Source organism: Mustela nigripes, chromosome 3 (assembly GCF_022355385.1).
Source record: "Mustela nigripes isolate SB6536 chromosome 3, MUSNIG.SB6536, whole genome shotgun sequence".
Taxonomy (NCBI): domain Eukaryota; kingdom Metazoa; phylum Chordata; class Mammalia; order Carnivora; family Mustelidae; genus Mustela; species Mustela nigripes.
The window spans coordinates 120,136,714-120,159,875 of NC_081559.1; the positions used below are offsets into that span (position 1 = coordinate 120,136,714).

General features: G+C 34.8%; 1 protein-coding gene across 3 annotated transcripts in view; it reads right to left on the reverse strand.

Annotated features, from left to right (window-relative positions):
* The window catches only part of RB1CC1 (RB1 inducible coiled-coil 1), a 98,774-nt gene that overhangs the window by 65,945 nt on the left and 9,667 nt on the right, over positions 1-23,162 (reverse strand). For all 3 annotated transcript variants that reach the window (XM_059394575.1, XM_059394574.1, XM_059394573.1), the window contains exons 2-7: positions 10,009-10,123; positions 8,729-8,838; positions 7,220-7,346; positions 6,880-7,050; positions 2,464-2,666; positions 706-1,132 (exon numbers count right to left, since the gene is read on the reverse strand). In XM_059394575.1, coding sequence (XP_059250558.1) covers positions 706-1,132; positions 2,464-2,666; positions 6,880-7,050; positions 7,220-7,346; positions 8,729-8,799 — 999 coding nt within the window. In that variant the 5' untranslated portion in view covers positions 8,800-8,838; positions 10,009-10,123. The remainder of the gene's footprint in view (positions 1-705; positions 1,133-2,463; positions 2,667-6,879; positions 7,051-7,219; positions 7,347-8,728; positions 8,839-10,008; positions 10,124-23,162) is intronic.

The window sequence follows — 23,162 nt, forward strand, 5'->3', positions numbered from 1 at the left end:
AAAAACAAAATTTTATCTTTAATATTTTCCAAAAGACCTTCAAAGTTCTATAGCATTTATAAATGTGAGCATGTTATTAACTTAAAAATGTTATAAATGTGAGCATGTTATTAACTTAAAAACAAAATTTTATCTTTAATATTTTCCAAAAGACCTTCAAAGTTCTATAGCATTTATAAATGTGAGCATATTATTAACTTAAAAATGTGGCAGGCTAGAAGTGGCCAAATATTACCATTTACCTATTTACTTATATTCAGTGAGTGCTCCATGCCTATAGCACAAGAATGAAAACATTAAGACTGCTCAAGTTTTACCTAGAAGATAAAAGAACCTAACTGTAGGAACAAATTAAAGGATAGGAGATAGTAAAACATCTAAGTAATATTACAAGGTCAGAGAGAAATATATTTCAAAGTGCTACCACCAAAATCTGTACCACTTGAGCGGACACTTCAAATGTTCTGTATTGCAGTAGAAATTTTATGTATATGACCTCTAACAGTTTTCACAAATTTACTAACAATTCATAAATTAGGTTACAAGTGAAAAGGTTTGATTCGTCCAAGAGTCTCACATCAAGGCTCAATATTTCTACTGTTAATAATGTGTTGTCATTCTCCCATTATATAAAACATTCAGTACAAATAATATAATTTTGCGTAGCTGAAATGACCCAAGAAATACCAAATTAACATGACTTACTCTGCTCATGGAATCAAAGCATTTCCTGACCAACGATTCCACATCATTAGGTCTATCTTGAACATTTATCCAGTCTAACAAAGAAACATTAAAAAAAGGCAGATCACCGTCTTTAGCATCTACTGATGTTTCATCCTGCTGGACAGTACTTTGACAAGATTCCCTAATTTCTTTTCCATTTTCAGCATCTGTGGTATCTGGGGCTATATGTTCCACTGACTTGTGAAATGAGGTTAACAAGGATTGGTTAGTTGTTCTAGGCATATCAGGAGAGAGCACCAGTTCAGTGGAGGTTTTCATTTCAGCCTTTTCTGAGCCTTCATGTTCAGGTAAAGAATCCAGTCTTCCCAAACATTCCCTGTAACTATGTCTGGTTAGGCACTCCAACAGTGGAATCTTGGCCATTACTGAAACCGCAGTTCCTAAACTTAAAATACAAAAGAGCTGTCAGTAAAATTATGAGACTGCTCTAGCCAGAGAAATAGCATTTAATTACTATACACACAAAAACTACAACCTCTTTATTACATTATGCATATATAGTCTGTGTTCTTTTAAAAAAAAAAGTTAGACAGAGAAGGGTATCATTAATACATTAAAATACCACTCTCAAGTAAAGGGAGCCAGCTTACACTAAACAAGTGGACACATGATTTTCATCAAACCTTAAGCTATAAAAAATTCAAATTAAAAAAAAAAAAAGATTTACCCACAGCAGTTCCTTAAAGTATAACTTAAAGCCAAACAAGTTGAAAGCACAGGATAAAATTAATAATCCCAATAAAGATTAACATAACTCTCATATTCATTTCACCCTATAGACAGGTAGATCTATGTTGTCAAAAGGCATGCGGAAGATGAACTATCTATGATTTGATTTCTGTAGAACATTTGTGAAATGACTCAGGATTCTATGAGGAATTAACATATCTAAAAGAACTTCTCAAACAACAGTTACTTGAAAAGACTGTTGTATAAACTCTTTCTAGTCTTAAGTAATCACTCCCTTCCTTCCCAAGATCAGTCCCATTTGCAAGGCTAAAATCTTCTAATTCATACCACAAAACAGAAAAATTTCAATTAATGATATTCATTTTAATTGAAAAAGATGTTACTTCCCTCCAATTCAATTCAAAGTAACAAAAAACGTAGAAACTAAAAAATGAATGTAAAAATTGAAAGCATACACACAGACAACAAAGGGCTATATTCATGCTGAATTATTGCTGTATTTTTACATTCAGTATAGCCTTTTTCAAAAACAACCACTGGCTATCAAATGTGCTTATATGAAAAGAACCAGAAAACCATCTAAATGGTTTCTTTCCATCTTAGCAAGCCTACATCATGGCAATATTTAAAAAGGAAAATAAAAATTTCCTTGATTGCTGAATGTTTGAAAACTTTTCCATTTCTGCTAGATGTGTTATGTTTATATTTTGCCTTTACTTTAATGTAAAATTGGTAGCAGGGCAAGGAGACAAACACACTCAGGTATGTAAATCATTCTAAAGTATTTTGAGCGCTTTACATAAAGAAAACAAGGTAAGTAAAAGAAACGTAGGAGATCCATAAAATAGGAGGTGAATAAAATTGAACACAATTTTAAAGTCCATAAAAGTCATCATAAATGTCTCAAAAAACGAACAATTATAATAAACAGTTATTAGAAATGAAATCACAATTACTGAAACAACTGATAAATTGCAAAGGTATTTCAAACAAACATCTTATTACCCATTTTAATGGCAAACATACTGAGTAAGTTTTAACTTGATGTCTTCTATGGATTGCAGATAATTTGAATAAATACTTTCAAACTTGAAAAGTAGCTTTTGGTAAGAATTTGAACAGTCCTCCAGATTGGCCATAATTGCAGCCCAGCCTTGGTGCTGAAGATGTTCATCATGGACCAGACCTTCACAGAAAGAGCAAAGTTTCTTGGCAACTTCATACATTTCCTGAAAACAAAGAAACACACCAAAAGAAGGTAATGTTTTCAACAATTAAATGAACTGTAGCATATTCACACAATGGAATACTGTGTAGCAATGCATACAAACCATCAATTCATGCAATTACATGTAGAATCTCAGGAACATAATGTTAAATAAAAGAGGGGAGACACAAAAGAAAACAATGATTCCATCGATTTAAAGTTCTAAAAGAGGCAAAGTAATTTATGGTTTTAAATTCAGGATATTGGTTTATTTTACAGAAGAGGAAAGATGGGTACTGACTGCGAGAAAGCATGAAGTAGGGCTTCTGGGGTGATATTATATTTTAAGATTTCACTTTGTGAAATTTGCACAATGATTGAATTTGCACAAATGAATGTGCAATGATCTGTACATTTTCTAATATGTATATATCTCACTAAACAAAAATCTATTATTTCACTAATGAAGGTATCTGAATCCAAGGTCACACCACAATTGAGGTGACCAAATTTAAACTCTGACAATTTGACTCTCGAAGACCATACTCCTGCCATTATTATAGAGCCTCTAATTCCTATTATAGAGCCTGTAATTCTAATTCAAATTTCTTATAATATGCACTATCTGACATATTCACTGTTTTGGTTACCACAGCTTTTGAGTACATTCTAAAATCTGAGGAAGATGTATTGTTCCCTCCACCTCTCATTCTTCTTTCTCTTTACTTTGGTAACTATTCCTGAACACTGATCCTTCCCCATAAACATTTTATCTAAAACAAACAAAACAAAACAAAAAAATCAAAGCTCCTCCTCACTCTCCAAAGCAAAAAATGCTTTTTTTTTCTCCCTCCACCAGTGCTTTCCATGGCAACTTTAAATGCAATTCATTAGGCTAATGAATAATATTAAGATTATGACTGTGAATACTAAGAATGATATTAAGAATGTCTTTTTTTTAGGGTGCCTGGATGGCTCAGTTGTTTGAGCATCTGCCTTCAGCTCAGGTCATGATTCTGGGATCCTGGGATAAGTCCTGCATCAGGATCCCTAGCAGCGTACACCCTCCTTCTCCCTCTACCTCTGCCTCTTTCTTTCTCTCTTAAATAAAATCTTTGAAAAAAGAGTCTTCCTTTATTTCAGAGATAGAATTTAGTGATCCACCAGTTGCATCTAACATCCAGTGCACATTACTCCAAATGCCCTCCTTAATGCCAATCACCCAATTATCCTTTCCCTCATCCTCTTCCCCTCCAGTAAGTAATTCTGTTTATTTCCCAGAGTTAAGAGTTTCTTATGGTTTGTCTCCCCCTCTGATTACCCTTTGTTTTATTTTTCCCTCCCTTCCTCTACATTCCTGTTTTGTTTCTTAAATTCCACTTTCGAGTGAAATCATATAATAACTGTCTTTCTCTGACTGACTTATTTCACTTAGCATAATACCCTCTAATTCCATCCATGTCATTGCAAGTGGCAAGATTTTGTTCTTCTTGATAGCCGGGTAATATTCCATTGTATATACACACCACATTTTTATCCATTCATCTGTTGATGGACACTTGGGCTCTTTCCATAATGTGACTATTGCTGATAATGTTGCTATAAACAGCACGGTACATGTGCTCCTTTGAATCACTATGTTTATATCCTTTGAATACCTAGTAGTGCAATTGCTGGGTTGTACGGTAGCTCTATTTTTAACTTTTTGAGGAACCTCCATACTGTTTTTCAGAGTTTAAAAATATGTCTTTCCATTAGCCTATAACTTGTATTTTTCTTTTTTTTAAGATTTTATTTATCTATTTGCTAGAAAGCGAGAGAGCACAAGCAAGGGGAGTGGAAGAGGAAGAGGGGAAGCAGCTTAGCAGAGAGCCTGGTGTGTGGCTTGATCCCAGGACTCTGGGATCGTGACCTGAACCAAAGGCAGATGCTTAACTGACTGAGACACCTAGGTACCCCTATAATTTATATTCTTTAACAGAATTTTATAATTTTTGTTGCTACTTGGATTGTAATACATTTCCATTTGCATTCCAAAGCAGGGCCCAGTACTGAGAAATGTAAATGTTTATGCATTTATCACATACCCAGCCACCTTACCAAAAGTCTTTCTGATAGATTTTTATTAAATCATCTGATATTCTAAATATACAACCATAGATCGCCTAAAATGGATGTTTTTCACTTCTTTTCCATTAATTTTGCCACTTACTTCATTTTCATTTTCTTATTTTAGTGTATTTCTTCAGAAGTTCCAAAAGAATACTGAATAGACTGATTCTGATTTATGTAAAAATGGCTCTAATAATTTGTTGATTTAAAAGCTGATTAGCTTTCATATTTGGTCAATTCTACATTTTATTTATTTTGTTTCCTTCTAGAGCTATTTTACTATGAGGAATAGCTGCTAAATTTTAACATACGCCTCTTCTGGATAATATTAATATGACTCCATGTTTTGTCCTATAAAGTATAGTATTACCGATTGAGGCAATTAATTACCATTAAATTTCCAAATACTGAAGGACCCTTGCATTCCTTTAATATACCTTTTGCTATTAATATATTACTCTTTTGATACTCTTATTTTGGTTTTATCCGTAAGAAAAAATGAGTTATTCTCCATTTTCAGGATCCAAAATATTAAACACTGGCCCGTAAGAGCTTTCTGATTTTAAGAGACATATTAAAACCTCCCATTTTTAAAAAATCTCCCATTTTAAAATTATGATAAATACACATGAAACTTAATGTTTTAACCCATTTTAAGTGTATGGTTCAGAAGCACTAAGTTTTTCACATTGCTGGGTAACCATTACCACTAACCTTCTTCAGAAATTTTTCATCATCCCAAAGTGAAACTGTACCTAATAGATAATTAACTCAACCTTCCCCTCACCCCTCAGCCTTGGGTAACTCTTCTTCTATTTTCTGTCTCTATGAATCTGACTCCTATAGGTACTTTATATAACTGAGATTGCACAATATCTGTCCTTTTACATTTGGCTTATTTCACTTAGCTTATTTATCCTCAAGTTTCATCCATATTGTAGTTCATATCAGAACTTTCTTCTGATATGGTTAAATTTGACAAGGTTAAATAATATCCCATTGTATGTATGTATATACCACATTCTGTTGATCTATCTAGTTATCCACTGATGGACATTTGGGTTGTTTCTATCATTTGACTACTGGAAATAATTCTGCTATGAATACTGGTGTTCAACATTATGTTTTATTAAGTTCTGCAATTATTATCATTTATCCTGTTTTGATAGAAAAATACAGATCTGACTTCTCTTTCTCACAAATTAAATCTTTTATTATAAATTTCACTTTGTTCTGTTTAATGCTTTAACATCCACTTTTCAAGTATCAACACTACCATTTAAATTTTTTGTATGGTGGAAAGATAATTTGTTCTCCTCAAGGACTTAAATATGGGTATGGAAAAAACAATCACATTTTTAAGACTTAGTTAAGTCTTTTATTTCTGTCTACTCCAACACAGGTAACTTTATTGTTTATAGCAATATTCAGAAGTCAATAACTGCATACCATCATTTAGGAAAGAAGTTGAACAAATCATGTTTAAAACTGCTTTTCCACTCTAAGATCTTATAACTCCTTGCAAATGCAGAATGACTAACAATGTATGAGTCTGAAAATTTAAAAACCAGACATATCAGCCAGCAAAATATTCCCCCAAAACTTTATTTTTATCTTTTTTTTATGCTTCCCCTGTAATTCAGACCACCTTGCTAGCTACTTATTTGAGTATAGTTAACACACAATGCTAGCTTCAGGTGTACAACACTGTGATACAACAACTCTATACCTAGGCTATACACACAACAAGTGTAGTGACCATCTGTCAGCATACAGTATTATTACAGTATCACTGACTATATTCTTTATGCTGTACCTTTAATTCCCATTTATTCATTCCATAACTGGAAGCCTATATCTCCCACTCTTCTTCAACTATCCCTCCACTTCCATTGCTCTGGCAACCATCCGTTAGTTCTCTGTGCTATTTAGATTTGAATGCTTTTAGGAACTATCAATTTGTTATAACGTTCACTGATGCCTAAAACAGGCTAATACTTCATGAAAATATTACCAAGTATATGAATAAGATATAATTTTGTTAAGTAACCAATTTTTAATTTTAAATTATACTAGATGTAAATAAGTATAATAATCTCAAAAAACAATTATTTTTATCTTACCACTGCAAGTTGTGTTCTTGAAGCAACAGTGTGAAAAACTGCAGGCATCATAAGAGACTCTTCTACTTTTATTTCCATGTCATTTTCTGTTGAAAAAGTAGTTTTTGGAATAGCAGGTGGACGATCACATAAAATCATTTCTTTGTTGAAAAGAAAAATTGGATTTGTGTCCTACAGAAGTAAAAAAGCAAAAGAAACTAAAGTAAAATGCTATACTAAACATGCACACTGCCCTCAATATATGAAGCCGATAAACCTTACTTTTGAACGTTGAGTTCCCAATTCCCTACGTGATGTGAAACTGGAGCACGTTTGTACGAAAGCATTCATGGACACATACCGTCCCAGCACTGTAGGTGCACACTCTTCGATCTGCAGCCATGCATTCTCCTCCATTGACCACCAGCACCTGATGCTGAATAGCAATCTTGTATTTGCTATGAATGGCATGCTTGAGATCTGCCACACTTTAAAAGAGGTGGAGGTAGGGCAAAAAATTATTTATACATACTTTCCAATGACAAACTTTTTACCATCAAAGTAGCACTATGTAAAAATATTTGATAGATATTAATTTCACTCTAAAAAATTTTCCCCAAAACAACAGCATAAAATACAAACTTGTTTCTGGAATCAGATTCCACAATCATCTGGCTGATCTTAGGTGAATAAATCACCCATGTGGCACAACTAAAAGTGAATCTATAAAATACAGGAAGTAGACATATTTATTTCTGTGATCTTTATATAAAAAACATAGCAAAAGAATATGCTCGAATTTGCATCAGGTCTGTTAAAGTCTTCAGAACACAGATGTCTGTTAAAATCCTCACATCACATTACACAAACTACATTAAGTATAAACCATAAAATTGCTTCCTTTTCTTACCTTTCAGAAAATCATTCCTTCACAGGTAAAATTATATTTTATAAAAAGCAGAATTTTAAAAAAAGAATATAATTTCAAATTCCATTTTTAAAACTAAGATTATAATTCCAAATTATTTATAATATTTCCAGTGTCAGATTTGTTTACTCTGTATTGCATTAAGTCTTTGCTCTCAGATCCACTACCAAAATACAAGTATACAGGAATAGTTGTTACTATTCCCTTCCTTGCTGTTTGCCCTAAAAATATATCCTCCCTCCCTGACACTTCTCCCCACATTTCACAAATATAACAACATTCATTAGTCAAATATTTGAATCTCCTACAAAGCTGGAGAATTATTAGGTAGTATGAGTCCTACAAACTTAGTTAAAAATATTAAGCTGATTGTCTTCTTGAATCAACAAACAAAACAACTATTACTGACTTTATTCATGTAAGGGAATAAAAACAAATCACCAAAACATCTAGGACTGACACATGTTACTTTATATAGTTAGCAATAATTTCCTTAGCAATGTCCTGGGAAACTTAGAAAGGCAATCAGGTATGAAAACTTCTTCTATTTGACAGTTTTAATTTGAAATAAGTTTGTTTGCAGGTAAGTTTGTTCATTGTGAATAATATATTCACAAAAACAGACAAAGCACAACTTTATGAACTTCGGTGTTTTAGTGAAAGAAAACAACTATGTAAGTAATATGCTAGAAGATTTAAGATATTACTACTCTTTTTTTTAAATTTATTTTTTATTTATTTGTAGCTTAACAGTATTCATTATTTTTGCACCACACCCAGCACTCCATGCAATCCGTGCCCTCTATAATACCCACCCCCCAAGATATTACTACTCTTATTTTCTTATTTAAAAAAGGAAGAGTTTTCTGCAAATCGATTACTTTGTAACTTTTTGCCTACACAAAATACAGAATTGATGAGATTGAACGAAATACAACTTACGTTTGCACTGTAAGTTCAGTGTCAAATGTCAGGGTAGTTCCAGTGTTAACCAGAAATACATATAACTTCATGATGATTTCTCTGGATTCTGTGAGCTTATACCTCACACTCTGATCCGGTTATTAAAAAAACAGACAAGAAAAATGGTCAGTTACATAAACATAACTACAAACACAGATACCCTCACATAAAACATGTTATTTCTGTGCCACATAAATAACTAAAAAATAGTTTTTGGTGTCTAAGATGGCTAACTGGACAATTTGGTAAATTTGCTGCTTAAAAAATAAACAGTAATGAAATTAGTGAAAAGCATAAATATTCTAATTAAAAATATTTGTTTTAAGGAAGAGGCCAGCAATCAGAACAAAAATTATGTGTACACTTCACATTGTCCTCATGTACCCTTCTACATTAAGAATTAAAATTAAAAATTTGATCAAAGATCTTCCTAACTCAAAAAGTTCTTCCCTGACTGCTTCCTTTTAACAATAAAAAATTGTCTGGAGGTTAGACTTACTGATAGTAAATAAGAGTAGCCACTACTTGCTAGTTAGGGAAAACGAGTTAATTCCAATTCCTTCTACCAGCTGTCTCTTAATCTAAATTCCACCTCCACTCTGAGTTAGAAATGCTCCATAAGAAACTGTGACCTAACGGTTATATCATCTCCTTGAGCAGTAGAAAGTGCACAGGTCTAGAAATCAGGATATTTGAAACAACTGCTATTAACTAGCTGTCCAAGCCAAAATCTCATATATAAAATAAACTTCTTCAGGGAACCTGGGTAGTTCAGTCACTTGAGCATCTGACTCGTGGTTTGGGCTGGTGTCATGATATAAAGGTGGTAAGATCAAGCCCTGTGATGGGCCCCACCATCAGGGAGTCTGCTTGAGATTCTCTTTTTCCCTCACTCCCTCTGCCCTTCTCCATCCTTCCATGTGTATCCTCTCTCTTTCTCTCAAGTAAATAAATCTTAAAAAAAAAAAAAAAATGAAATAACATAAACTTCCCCACCTACAAGGGACAGGTTTAAAATCTAGCATTTTATTTTTTACAATCAGAGGTAAAAATCCCCCAAATTAATGAAAGTGATGAAAGACAATAAATTAACAGATATTAGAATATATCTTTCCTTATGCTCTTTCCAATGAGCTTCAGAGTAAAATTATCAGGAAAGAAGGAAAAAAATAAATAACATCTTAAAATCAATGTTTCCAACACCAGTTTTTAAAAAAATGCATTAGATGAAAAACTCATGAATTTAGAACTGTACTTACTGTCAGGCACTGTGAAAAGGACTACCACTTTTCTTAAAAAGCAGATTAAAACTGGCTTATGTTTGCTTTGCTTGATATTGGCAACTGAATGGCATTACTGGTTAAACTCAGTGAACTGGAAAAGAAAAATTTCTGGATTATCATAAAGAGAAATAATTCAGTATATGACAACGTATGATTATTTATTTAAAAACTCCCTTGTGAAAATAATTTCTACTCAATCTCTCCTCCTACCTGCACATTCACTGAAACCATAAGAGTATTATAACTTTTATCCATACCACTCCACTAAGAGACATAAAAGTCTCTAAAAAACTCTCCAAAGCTGCCAAATTCTACAGCCATTTCTTAGTTCTTTTTTTTTTTAATTTTTTTTTTAAGATTTTATTTATTTGTCAGAGAGAGAGAGCGAGCGAGAGAGTGAGTGAGCACAGGCAGAGGGAGAAGCAGGCTCCCTAGAGACCAAGGAGCCCGATGTGGGACTCGATCCCAGGACACTGGGATCATGACCTGAGCCGAAGGCAGCCACTTAACGAACTCAGCCACCCAGGAGTCCCCAGTTTTTAAGATATAGTGGTAAAAAAGAGCCTGGCAGCTTTAGCCCTAGCAGCATTAAACCCTGAGGCAGGGTTTAATCCTGGCCCCATTTCTTGTACATTATCTTGGGCAACTTACTTAATTGTCTTGATTTCTTGTTTTGTAAAATGAATAAAAATGGTACCTGTAGCAGGCAGCCTGCAAAACAGCCCTACTACCTCTGGGTATCCTTACTCCAATGAAATCCTCACCCCTACTGGGTATGGGCAGGGCCCATGATCTTTTTCTAACCAATGAAATATGGTAAGGTTAATGAAATGTCACATGATTGCTACTCAAGATTATAACATCCACCATGCTAGCTGACTCCTTCCCTTGCCAGCTCTGATGAAGTAATAAGCTACCATGGAGAGGCCCAATGAGTCAAAAAATTGAAGTTAGCCTCAGCAAGAAGCTGAGAGTCTCAATCAGACAAGCTGCACAGAACTGGTAACCACTGCTGAGCTTGGAAGCAGATCACTCCTTGGTTGAGCCTCAGACAAGACCTCAGCTCCAGCAAACACCTTCACTGCAATCTTCTGAGAGACCTTGAGGCAGATGACCCAGCCAACCTATGCCCAGAAAATGTGAACTAAAACATTTCTTATTCAGCAAAAGATAATATAGTACCCCACATTGCAGGGGTATTATGAGAAGTAAGGGAGAAAAAGTATGAAAAAAAAAAAGAAAAAAAAATATTAGCCTCATGCTCTGCAGGGAATAAGAATTCAATAAACAGGGCGCCTGGGTGGCTCAGTGGGTTCAGCCTCTGCCTTCTGCTTAGGTAACAATCCCAGGGTCCTGGGATCAAGGCTTGCATCATGCTCTCTGCTCAACAGGGAGCCTGCTTCCCCTTCTCTCTCTGCTGGCCTCTCTGCTTACTTGTGATCTCTCTCTCTCTCTATCTGTCAAATAAATAAATAAAATCTTAAAAAAAAAAAAAATTCAATAAACAACCCTAGCACCCCTTCTTGGGCTTTTTCCTCTGCCAACTCTCCAGTATTTGGGTAGGACGGACCTCAACACCACACTCAAATTCAAAAGTATATTTTATCTTACAAGTTAAAGGAGTTCTTTTGTTTTCTAAAGGATTAGGTAGCTATAAGTATGGTGACTAAAAAAGAAGGAATATTGGTAGCAGAGATGATTCATTAATTCATTCATTCATTCAAATAGAACACTTATTGGGCTTGTGTGTCAGGACTATATTTTGTGAACAAAACAGACATGATCTTTGTCCTTATGGAGATCACAGCCCTGAAGTAGAAAAAGAAATTAAACAAAAAGAAAACAAACATGGTATAAGTTACAATAAATGCAATGTAAGAGGAATGGGGTGGCAAGGACCTAAAAACCTATTTTAGATTTGGGGGAGCAAAGAAGGCCTCTACGTAGATTACATTTAAATAGGTCACACAAATGAGACTAAGACTGTTCTGTAAGGGGGGTAAAGCAATACAAGAAGATATAACATTTGTGAGCCTAAATATAAAACCCTTAGAGTAATCACAACTGTATTCTAAGTTTTACTTTTCTTTCCTCTTAAATATTATTTACCCTTTCTGTTTTGGGGTAACTTCACACTTAGAAAAAAGCTCAGAAATAGTAAAACAAACAAACAACCAAACAAAAACAAAACAAAAAAACCCTCCCTGGCACGTTTTACCTAGTGTTACCAACTATGTACACTGTGCTCCATGCCTGCTCCTTTCTTTTTCTCTCTCTATATACATATACACTGTACACACAGGATACATTTTTTCTGAACTATCTGTGAGTAATCTGCAGACAGAATGTCTCATTATCCATAAACACTTCAGAAAGTGAGTAACAGGAAGAATTTTTCTCATACATGACCAAAGTACATTTATCGACTCATCAAATTTAACCTAGATCCATATTATCACCTAATCCACCATCTGTACTCAAATTACTGCCCCAATAATACTCTTGACAGTTTTTCTCCCTCGATCTAGGACCCAATTCATTGATAATATTCAGATTTAGGATCCAATTCAGGATAATATTTGATAATATTTTAAATTTAACATCTATTTGATTTCCTTCAATCTAAAACTTCATCTTTTTCTTTTCATGATCTAGGTACAATACTGTTCTCAATACAATAATCCATCAGAAGCTTCAGAAATCATTATAAAGATGGACTCAGTGCCATTTCCCTGTTCCATAATACTTACAGTAAATGAGGGAAACTGATAAATGCAGCAGCTACTATGTGCCTTTAAACAAACACTAATCTCTTTAGCTGGCGTTCACCCTAAGAAACAGCTCAATAATTAACAATGCTTACGAAAACAGCTACACGAAAAAAGCTTATTTGAAAATTAGTCTATATGTATAATTCATGAATAATGTAAAACAATCTCAAGGACACTTTTTATTGCTGTGGCTCTAGAACCTAGGTTAGTTTGACTCTACTATGTAGGCATTATATAGGCACACTATACAGGCACACTTGATATTGCCTGTCATTTAGATCATTTCTTTCTTTTTCTTTTTTTTAATTTAGCTCATTTCTAAAAGTTCCCGAGTGACATTATGGCAGTATCATTTAGAGAAGCACCTCCGGACCTACCCTGATGTAACATCCCACATTCATCCATTATCCATTGTGTGAAGCCATCACATTGGCAACTTTAACCAGAAGCATCCCTCTGAATCTTAACTCTCTATGTCCTCATTAATTGTCATCTACCACCCAGGACCTATGCTAGAACAGCATAAGAGAAAAATCTAACTAGTAAAATGAATCATTGTCCCATGGGTCTCACTGGCCCGGGTGCTCTTTATTTATTTGACTAAATAAATAAAGCTTAATGGTAATCCTAAAATTTGTATGGAATCACAAGAGACCCTGAACTTCAAGTAATCTTGAAAAAGAACAAAATGGAGGCATCACAATCCGAGATTTCAAGATATACTACAAAGCTGTAGTAATCAAAATAGTATGGTACTGGCATAAAACTAGACACACAGATCAACAGAACAGAGAGCTCATAAATAAGCCCATGATTATATGACCAATTAATCTTCAACAAAAGAGGCAAGAATATGCAATGGGAAAAAGTCTTTTCAACAAATGCTGCTGGGAAAATTGGACAGCTACACAGAAAAGAATGAACTTGGACCACTTTCCTACACCATACACAAAAAACAAACTCAAATGGATTAAGACATAAATGTGAAACACCAAACTGTAAAAATCCTAGAAAAGAGCACAGGCAGTAATTTCTTTGATATCTGCTATAGCAACTTTTTTCCTAGGTATGTCTCCTGAGACAAGGCAAACAAAAGCAAAAATAAACTACTCAAAGTAAGAAGCTTCTGCACAGTGAAGGAAGAAATCAACAAAAGTAAAAAAGACAACCTATGGGATAGGAGAAGATATTTGAAAATGATACTTCTGATAAATGATTACTATCCAAATACATAAAGAACACAAGAAACAGTGAGTGTTGGCAAAGATGCTGAGAAAAAGGAATCCCTATGCACAGTTGGTGGGAATGCAAACTAGCGAAGCCACTGTGGAAAACAGCATGGAGGTGCCTCAAAAAATTAAAAATAAAAATTACCATATGATCCAGTAATTCCACTATTGGGCACTTACAAAATATGAAAATATGATAATTCAAAAAGATAAATGCAACCCTGTGTTTACTGCAGCATTAGTTACAATAGCCAAGATATGGAAGCAATATAAGTGTCCATTGACAGATGAAGGGATAAAGATGTGAGGTGTATACACACGTATACACACACACACACACACACACACACACACACACACAATTACTCAGCCATAAAAAAGAATGAAATGTTACCATTTGCAACAACATGGATAGATCTAGAGAGTATAAAGCTAAGAGAAATAAATCAGAGAAAGACAAATATATATGATCTCCCTCATGTATGGAATTTAAGAAACAAAACAAGTGAATGAAGAAAGAGACAAACCAAGAAACAGACTCCTAATTACAAAGAAAAAAACCAATGGTTACAAGAGGGGAGGTATAGGAGGAGATGGGTGAAACAGGTGAAGGGGATTAAAGAGTACACTTACCATGATAAGCACTGAGTAAAGTGCTGAATTGTTGAGTAGCACTTAAAACTAACAGAATACTCTATGTTAAGTACACTGAAATTGAAATTGAAAAACAAAACCAGAAACATAAAGTAAAAAATGAAAGGGAATAGCGAAACAAAATAAAAACAAAACAAAAACAAACAAAACAACACAGGGTATGGTTTCCACAGCCATAAAACACTCATTTATTCCACCTGTCCTAAGTATACAACATAAAATAATCATCAGTGACCCTTACTGAATAATTCATTATATATCGGTGATTATGCTCAGTAATATTATATGCAATAGTTCCCTTATTTTTCATAACATGTAAGATAACCATATTATTAATTTCTTTTTGGGGTTTAGGGAAAAGATTCAGAGATCACTCAACTTGTCTAAAGGTAGAAGGTTAGTACATATGAGATCCAAGAGTTTGAACACATCTCAGTTTACAACATTCATTCAATAAAATTTCACCTGAGAATCTAGTATGCCCTAGGTGGTGTGTGTGTGTGTGTGTGTGTGTGTGTGTGTGTGTGTGTTTAGTTTTGGATAATAAAACAAACAGTGTGATAAAACTGCTGAGTCTCATGAAGAGTACATCTGGGTAATCTATACACAAACTCTGTGATATCTACTTTCAAAACAGTAGCTCTAAAAATGCAATTATTTGTAATTAAAAGTAATTCTAAAATATATGCTTGCATTTTTCTATGTTTTATTCTTTAAAGATATTGATATTGTTGACTTAACAATAACCACTGATTATTAACATGAAATAAAAGCCATACCAGCTACATATCTTCACAATTTCTACTGTGAGAAAGGCTATTATCTCTCAATCAAGTGATAAAACTATGGTTCTAAAATAAAATACTTCAATAATCTCTCCAAGTCATACAGCAAAAACAACCAGAGTTCAAATCTATGGCTGGGTCAAGAAGGAAAGAAGTCCAACAAGGAAAGAACATGAACTACTACTAAAGAATATGAACATGTACTACTAAACACATGTAGTGAATACATTCCATGACTTGCCATTTTACTGTTCCTGTATAAGTTCCAATACTTGTTTCCCCCACCAATTCTATCTCTTTTCATTTTCTTGAATGCAATATAAAAAAAATTCTAAAAGTAAGTAAGGGGGTGGGATGGCAGAACACTTCCAAATTTGACATGGTAAGGTTTTCAAATGAAAAATAAGTTGCCCTCCAAGAACTGATGTGATCCTAGGTTATGGGCGAGTAAGATTCCCTTGGGAACACAGATAACATAGTTCCTTGTATGTGGCAAGACTGGAAATTCTTTCATGCTGTGGATCATCTGTGCATGGGGATTCTCTGAAAACTTTAAACCTAGAGAAATGTACACTGAAGAACTTACCTATGGTAGCCAAGAAAACATGCCTGAGTGAAATACTCAAAGTGGCCTTTGCTCTGTAGCCCCTGGGCTGTTTAGACACTGTTCTAAGGGAACAAGAAAGCTGATGAAACCCATTCTACTCCCAGTGCTGCCTTTCCATTATCTGTTTCATCATTTAATCCAAGTATCAAAAGATGGGATCTGACTTTCTCCCCAAAACTGGTAAGTGGGACACTGTTACAACAGAGATTAAGGGTAAACAGCTTAAAAAAAAAAATCCTATAAATTAGTAAGAAAATCACAAAAACCCACAACAGTGCATGAGAAAGTAATCCAAATAGTTAACCAATGAGGAAAATAAACCTCTTCAGTAATCAAAGAAATACAAATCTGAAAAAGACAGAATTTTCACCTATTAAATGAGCAAGAGTTTCAGTCTAAGAGTCCTAGACTTTCAATCTAAGAGAAAAGAATACAATAAAGCAAAAAAAGGACTTTAGAGATGTGAGTTTAAACAAAAATTGTTCTCTTTGCATAAAACACATATTTCACACCCCCAGTGAAATAAAGGCAGTGACAATCCTAGAGCAATAAGTACTCATCTTCCTTGTATAGTAAAGAATTAATCTTATCCAAAGAGAAGTCTGGACTTTATCCTTGGCTATGAGGAGGGGAACCTGAGGTCTCTAGGATGTCCTATTTGACAAGAATATATCTGTTTGGAGGCTTTAGAATAGTATAACAATATGATTTATGATGGGGGCTTTGGGATACACAGTACCAGTTCCCATCTCCAGAAGAAATGGAGACTAAAAGACATAGTAGGACCTCCAGAAGAGCTAGAGACTAAAGGTTAGCTACCATGTAAAGATAATAGGACCTCAATAAAAACTCCAGACACCAAAGACTCAGGTAAGCTTCTTAGAGGAAAAATTTCTTATAGAAAAAATCTGAACTACAGTTGAAGTATATACAAAATAATTCACTACTTCTGAATAGTGTTAAAAATACTTCTAGTAGGGGCACCTGGGTGGCTCAGTGGGTGAAAGCCTCTGCCTTCAGCTCAGGTCATGATCCCAGGGTTTTGGGATCGAGCCCTGCATCAGGCTCTCTACTCAGCCTTCTTCTCTGCCTACTTGTGATCTCCGTCTGTCAAATAAATAAATAAAATTAAAAAAAAGAAACTTCTAGTACTGGAATTAGTAATCTAGTAAAACAATTTGCTGCCAGAATATCTGCTGGCAATTTATTGCTAAATAAATAATCTAGTAAACTAGATAGAGTAAATAATCTGCTAAAACCATTTGCTGTTTCTTGGTTATAATCTGACCTAAAGTGAGGGAAAAACAACTGACTTTTATATAGGAAGAGCTTAATAGACCTGGTTTAAATTCTTTTTTTTTTTTTTTTTTAAGATTTATTATTTATGTTTGAGAAGAGAGTGCCTGTGAGCAAGGTAGAGTGGGAAGGGGGAAGGGACAAGCAAACTTCCCCCTGAGCAGGGAGCCTGACACAGGGCTCCATCCCAGGATCCTGGGATCATGAACTGGGCTGAAGGGAGCTGCTTAACCTACTGAGCCACCCAGGGGCGCCCTGGTTTAAATTCGTACTCTGCTATTTATAGGCTGAATGAGTTGAGAAAAGTAAAGAAAACATTTTCCTTGCTGGGCTATTGTGGGTGTATCTGTTCTTTAAATTTATAAGACTACAGTTGCAAAAGAAGGGGAAGTAGCAGCAGGAGCTGTGGGGGGAATATCATGGCATATAACTGAAACAAGATTAGGCCATGAGATAACTGATACAAAATGATAGTTACATGTGGCTCAATATTCATTGCCTATTGGTGTTAACTTCCACGAAATGTAAATATAAAAATACAAGAACAAAATAAAACTTACAGAACACTTTCAGAGGTTCCTCACCCCTACAAGAGAAGAAAAATAGTATACTAAAAAAACTTGGCTCAATAACCTGGTTTTCTGTATTTTGGTTATGTTTCTGTTTTTGCTTTTTTGAGCAAAGCTAGGAGTTATTCTCAAAAGCAAGTCCATTCTATAAAACCCTGCTGTAAAGAACCTTGTCTGTGCTGAAAACTAACTCCTGATAATGCCTATATAGGGTGCCATGCATGTTAGAAATTATGTGTCCCACACTTTCTGCTATTCGTACTGGACAAAATTTTTTTTAATTTCCTCCCACACCTAGTGGTCATATTTTCTCACATTAATAGCAAGTTTTTGAAATACTTTCTCAAGGCAGCTTCTCACTGTGCTGCTAAGAGAATTTCTTTTTCCTAATTTCTCAAAGAGAACTGTGAACTTGTAAGTAAGTCTGGACCCAGTATACAGCAAATCTCAGCATATCTTACTTGCAGCACGTCCACGAACAAGAGAATATACGAATAATGAGGGCACCTGGGTGGCTCAGTCTTAAGTGTCTGCCTTCAGCTCAGGTCATGATCCCAGGGTCCTGGGACTGAGCCCCACATCACATTTGGGTGGGCTCCCTGCTCAGCTGGAGGTCTGCTTCTCCCTCTCCTACTCCCCCTGCTTGTGTTTCCTCTCTCACTGCATCTCTCTCTGTCAAATAAATAAAAATCTTTAAACAAAAATATACAAATAATGTATAATATTTAGGGGCTTTGTGGACAATAATTGCAAATACAATGAAAATCACAACTTCCTCTAAGTAAGCACATATATATAGAAAGATACAAATCCAACTCTCATGTCACACCAACACCTAATCTAAATCTATATACAATATAAAAGATATGCAGCGCTTTCTTACTCTCAAACTATACCGTCAGCCTTTAATTTTTCAGCAAAAATCACCACAGACATGAAAAATAAAATTTACTTTCAAGTTAAGAGTTTTCCTGGACTATCATTGCCAGGAGAAAAAATCTGATTTTGAGGATACCCAAAGTGCCTGCCTAGTCAAGATTCTGTTAGAGAAAGTTTATGTACAGGGCTCAAGCCATCTATTTAAGGAAACAGGCAAAATTCAATCTCTGTCTTGAAGGGCTGGCTGTACAATATTATGAGGTTAACAAAATGTAACTAAAAATTCAAAAAACCAGATATGAAAGAAATAGTAAATGTCCTGAAGTTCCACTACTCTTACATGAGCACTCTGTCTTGCTCGATACAAAGGGATATCATATAGATCACCATATTTCCCATCATCTAAATCTCCTCATAAGCTTGCCTGACCTTAAATTCTTTCTTCTGTACCTTAGCTCCTAAGTCACTAGAATCTTTTCTAAAAATCTACTCTGTCTTTAGCTGTTACTTCAACTCTGGGTTACTAATTTCTAAGTGATCACATCACAGTTTCACAGCAAGATTTGTTTCGGTCAAGAAAGATTTCTATCTACATTTAATTTTTTTTCTATATTTCACATACTGGACACATAGGGTGATGGACATGAATTTTTGTGTAAGCAAAAGTTCTGATTCAGATTCTACCTGTAAAGTATGGTTTATAAAAATTAATAAAAATTATAAAAATCATTAAATGCTCTAAATGGGTAACAAAATAAACATGTTCATAATATTTTAAATTCTCTTAAGAGAAATACAAAACTTCTATAAAGACTTATTTTGTGTAATCTAAATCAGTTATAAAATTTTATTGAATTATATGTTCTCCAGACAATCCAGGAGTCACCTGACTTTATTATCAACTAAAAACTAGTGGAGTTAAAAAAACCTTCTCATCACTACACATCTAGATTTCTGTTTGCTAATGTGTAAAATGGGAATGTTAGCAATACCTGTCTCCTAAAGCTTTTTGGAAAACAACTAACTATGCAAAGAGTTTAATATTTAGCACAAAGCCAACTGCACATTATAAAACTCCAAAATGTTACTTAGGAACAGGCAGTAACTCTTGCTACACAACAGAAACTACTCAAGAACATCTACTGAGAGAATAGACTCTCACAAGCAGAAGTACTCTTAGAATACTACTTGCAGGGGCGGCTAGGTGGCTCAGTGGGTTAAAGCCTCTGCCTTCCGCTCAGGTCATGATCCCAGGGTCTTGGGATCTAGCCCCATATTGAGCCCCACATCAGGCTCTCTGCTCAGCAGGAAGCCTGCTCCCCACCCCACCCCCCCGCCTGCCTGTCTGCCTACTTGTGATCTCTGTCAAATAAAAAAACCTTAAAAAAAAAAAAACTACTTGCAGTAAGTAAATAATAAAACAGTTCAAATAGTTAATTGAGAGAGATCTCATCCAACTATCTATTGGTAATTTCCTTAGAACCAAGGTATTCCAAGGCTCTTTAATTAAAAAATAGAAAAGCAAAAATGCAATAATCATATCTACTTTAAACATCTCCAAGATATTTCTCCTACTGACCTTTTTGGGTTCACCAATGGTAATCAAATTTACCATGTCATATGTGAATAAGTACTCTTTCATCTCTGTATTCCTCTTTACCACTTATTCCCAATTAAGCTATCTAATTCAGTGCTTACTACTGCATACCCAAGCTCTGACAATAACCTAACTGAGCTCCTTCTACCCAGTGGGTTTCATTTCAATTCAACCCTGTAAGACACCACCAACTAAAAAATCTGAGGTCTTATTTTAATGTCACTTTACTTCTCACCCCAACTAAAAGCACTTTATAAGATTTACTTCTATAAATTCCTTGGAGTAAACAATCCAATATTGCCTTTCTGCATCTCATTAATGAAGCTCCATATCATTTAAAATGACCTCCTGATATAAGATGAATAAGCCTTGGTCTTTAGTGTCTTTACTCATGTCACAACACTGCCTCCATTTTGTGACCATGATGTCACTCACAAACATCCTGTTGTAAAGTCTTCATCAATCTACTGGCTGTTAACAACCTTCCTTAAGCACTTACGGCCCTCAACTTCAAATTTCAGCTAATTAAATATTAGTGTCTATATCCAGAACATAAGTAAATAAATGTCTTGCTCTACATTTTTCCCCATGTGCCAAATGCCTGACATCCCCCAAACTGTATTGTAAACAGCTAGAGAAAACTTGGCCATGCCTTATACCTTTTTTCAAGACATCACAGTGTCTTCTACACCTATTACCAAGACATTAGACAGTTAATAAATGAGGCCAACGCTATGGAGAAGGACTAGAGGAAGACCATAACAGAGAAATCAGAAATACAAAGTGGCTCAAAGAGAATCCACAGGAGTACTTTATTTATAAGAATGTATAATTTAGGGGCACCTGGGTGGCTCAGTGGGTTAAAGCCTCTGCCTTCGGCTCAGGTCATGATCTCAGGATCCTGGGATCGAGCCCCACATGGGGCTCTCTGCTCAGCAAGGAGCCTGCTTCCCTCTCTCTCTGCCTGCCTCTCTGCCTACTTGTGATCTCTCTGTGTCAAATAAATAGTTAAAAAAATCTAAAAAATCTAAAAAAAAAAAATGTACAATTCATATATTCAACAAAGCTGAATTCACTCCTTGCTATGTAATTGTTAAAACATTAAGCAAAAAAAGGGGCATTAGTAATAGTAACCACACACACATTTGGTCATCCTGAAAATGAAGAGAATCTGTCCTGAAAAAATAATAGAACAGAAGTAAAACAGATATAGGTTTTACTCCTAGATCCACATTCTTTACTTTTGTGACCCTGAGAGCCTAATTTCACCAAATCTCATTTCCTCACCTAAAAATTGAAAGGGCAGATGGGTTAATTCCTCCAGGTTTTTATAAAATCTCAGACGTTAAACTCGTTCTAACTTATTTAATGTGCGAGTTTCTAAAGATTAAAAAATATATATAAAGTATATGCTATCTCCTTTCAAGGAACTTAGTCACATAAAATGAATATGCCACTACAATGCAATACATATTATAGAGGTATACAAAAGTTGTATCGAGAAGGAACGGGCAAAAGTTCACAAAAAGGAGGTGTTGTTTCAAAAAAATACCAAAAAAAGGTTACGTAAAATGGAGTTCCTGGTTTAACCTCCTCAATTACATTTGCTAAAATTTAAGAGGATAAGCTTAGCAAAACACAAATTTCCTTGAAAAAATAAACATTAAAAAGAGCTAACCCTTTCATCAACTTAGGAAGTTGGGATTGCTAATTAAGCACATTTTCCCTTAACTTACATAAAATCTATCAAATTTCTAAGTGGACTGCATCTAAATGATCTAGAACTAAATTTTCACATGCAATGGTAAAGTGCCATCATATAAGTCAACTAATGCTGAATTAGAAATTAACTTTATGACAAAATTTCAGCCTTAGTACATTAAGTACATACATGGTATTACTTTTCACCAAATAGTCAAGATTTTCTAAAATTTGCCATAATGCTCATTTTATACATAAAAGTCATTTTTATAAAATGAATAGTATGACACAAGCTAGCCCAATTTAAAATTAAAAGCAACAGGTTAGTAACTCAATAATGACACATTCTCTTAAAATTATTATGTGGTCCTTTGCCTAAAAATGTCTCTAGTTTCTGTCCATTAAGCCAGTAATAAGTGGCCATTATAAATACTTATAAATATACATACATGTATATTTGGGGAGTGAAACAGACATTACAGAAAAGAACATTTATCGAAACATGTCAGACATAGTCTAACCAGTTACTAAAACTGGGATTCTGGCCCATTTGATAGATAACTTGTGGAACAAAACCAATACAAATAGATCTTCATATATACACGTGCAGATAAAAAATAATAATAGAATTTCAAATTAGGGGAAAGGATAAATGGTTCAAGCAACAGTACTATGACAAATGGCTATCTATAGCATACAGAAAAATAAACTTTATCAGAAATGCCATCAGTTTTTACCCTTTAGGTTACTTCTATAATGAATGAAATGAACAGTGTTGATTCTTGTTACCTCACAACAAGCACACTGGCAGTCTTAACAAGAACAGAAATCCAGGGAAGCCTGGGTGGCTCAGTCTGTTAAGCATCTGCCTTTGGCTCAGGTCACGATCCTGGGGTCCTGGGATTGAGTCCTGCATCAGGTTCCTTGCTCAACAGGAAGCCTGCTTCTCCCTCTGTCTCTGCCTGCTACTCCCCCCCCCCCCCCCCCCGCCTCGCTTATGCTCTCCCTTTCTCTGACAAATAAATAAAGGAAATCTTAAAAA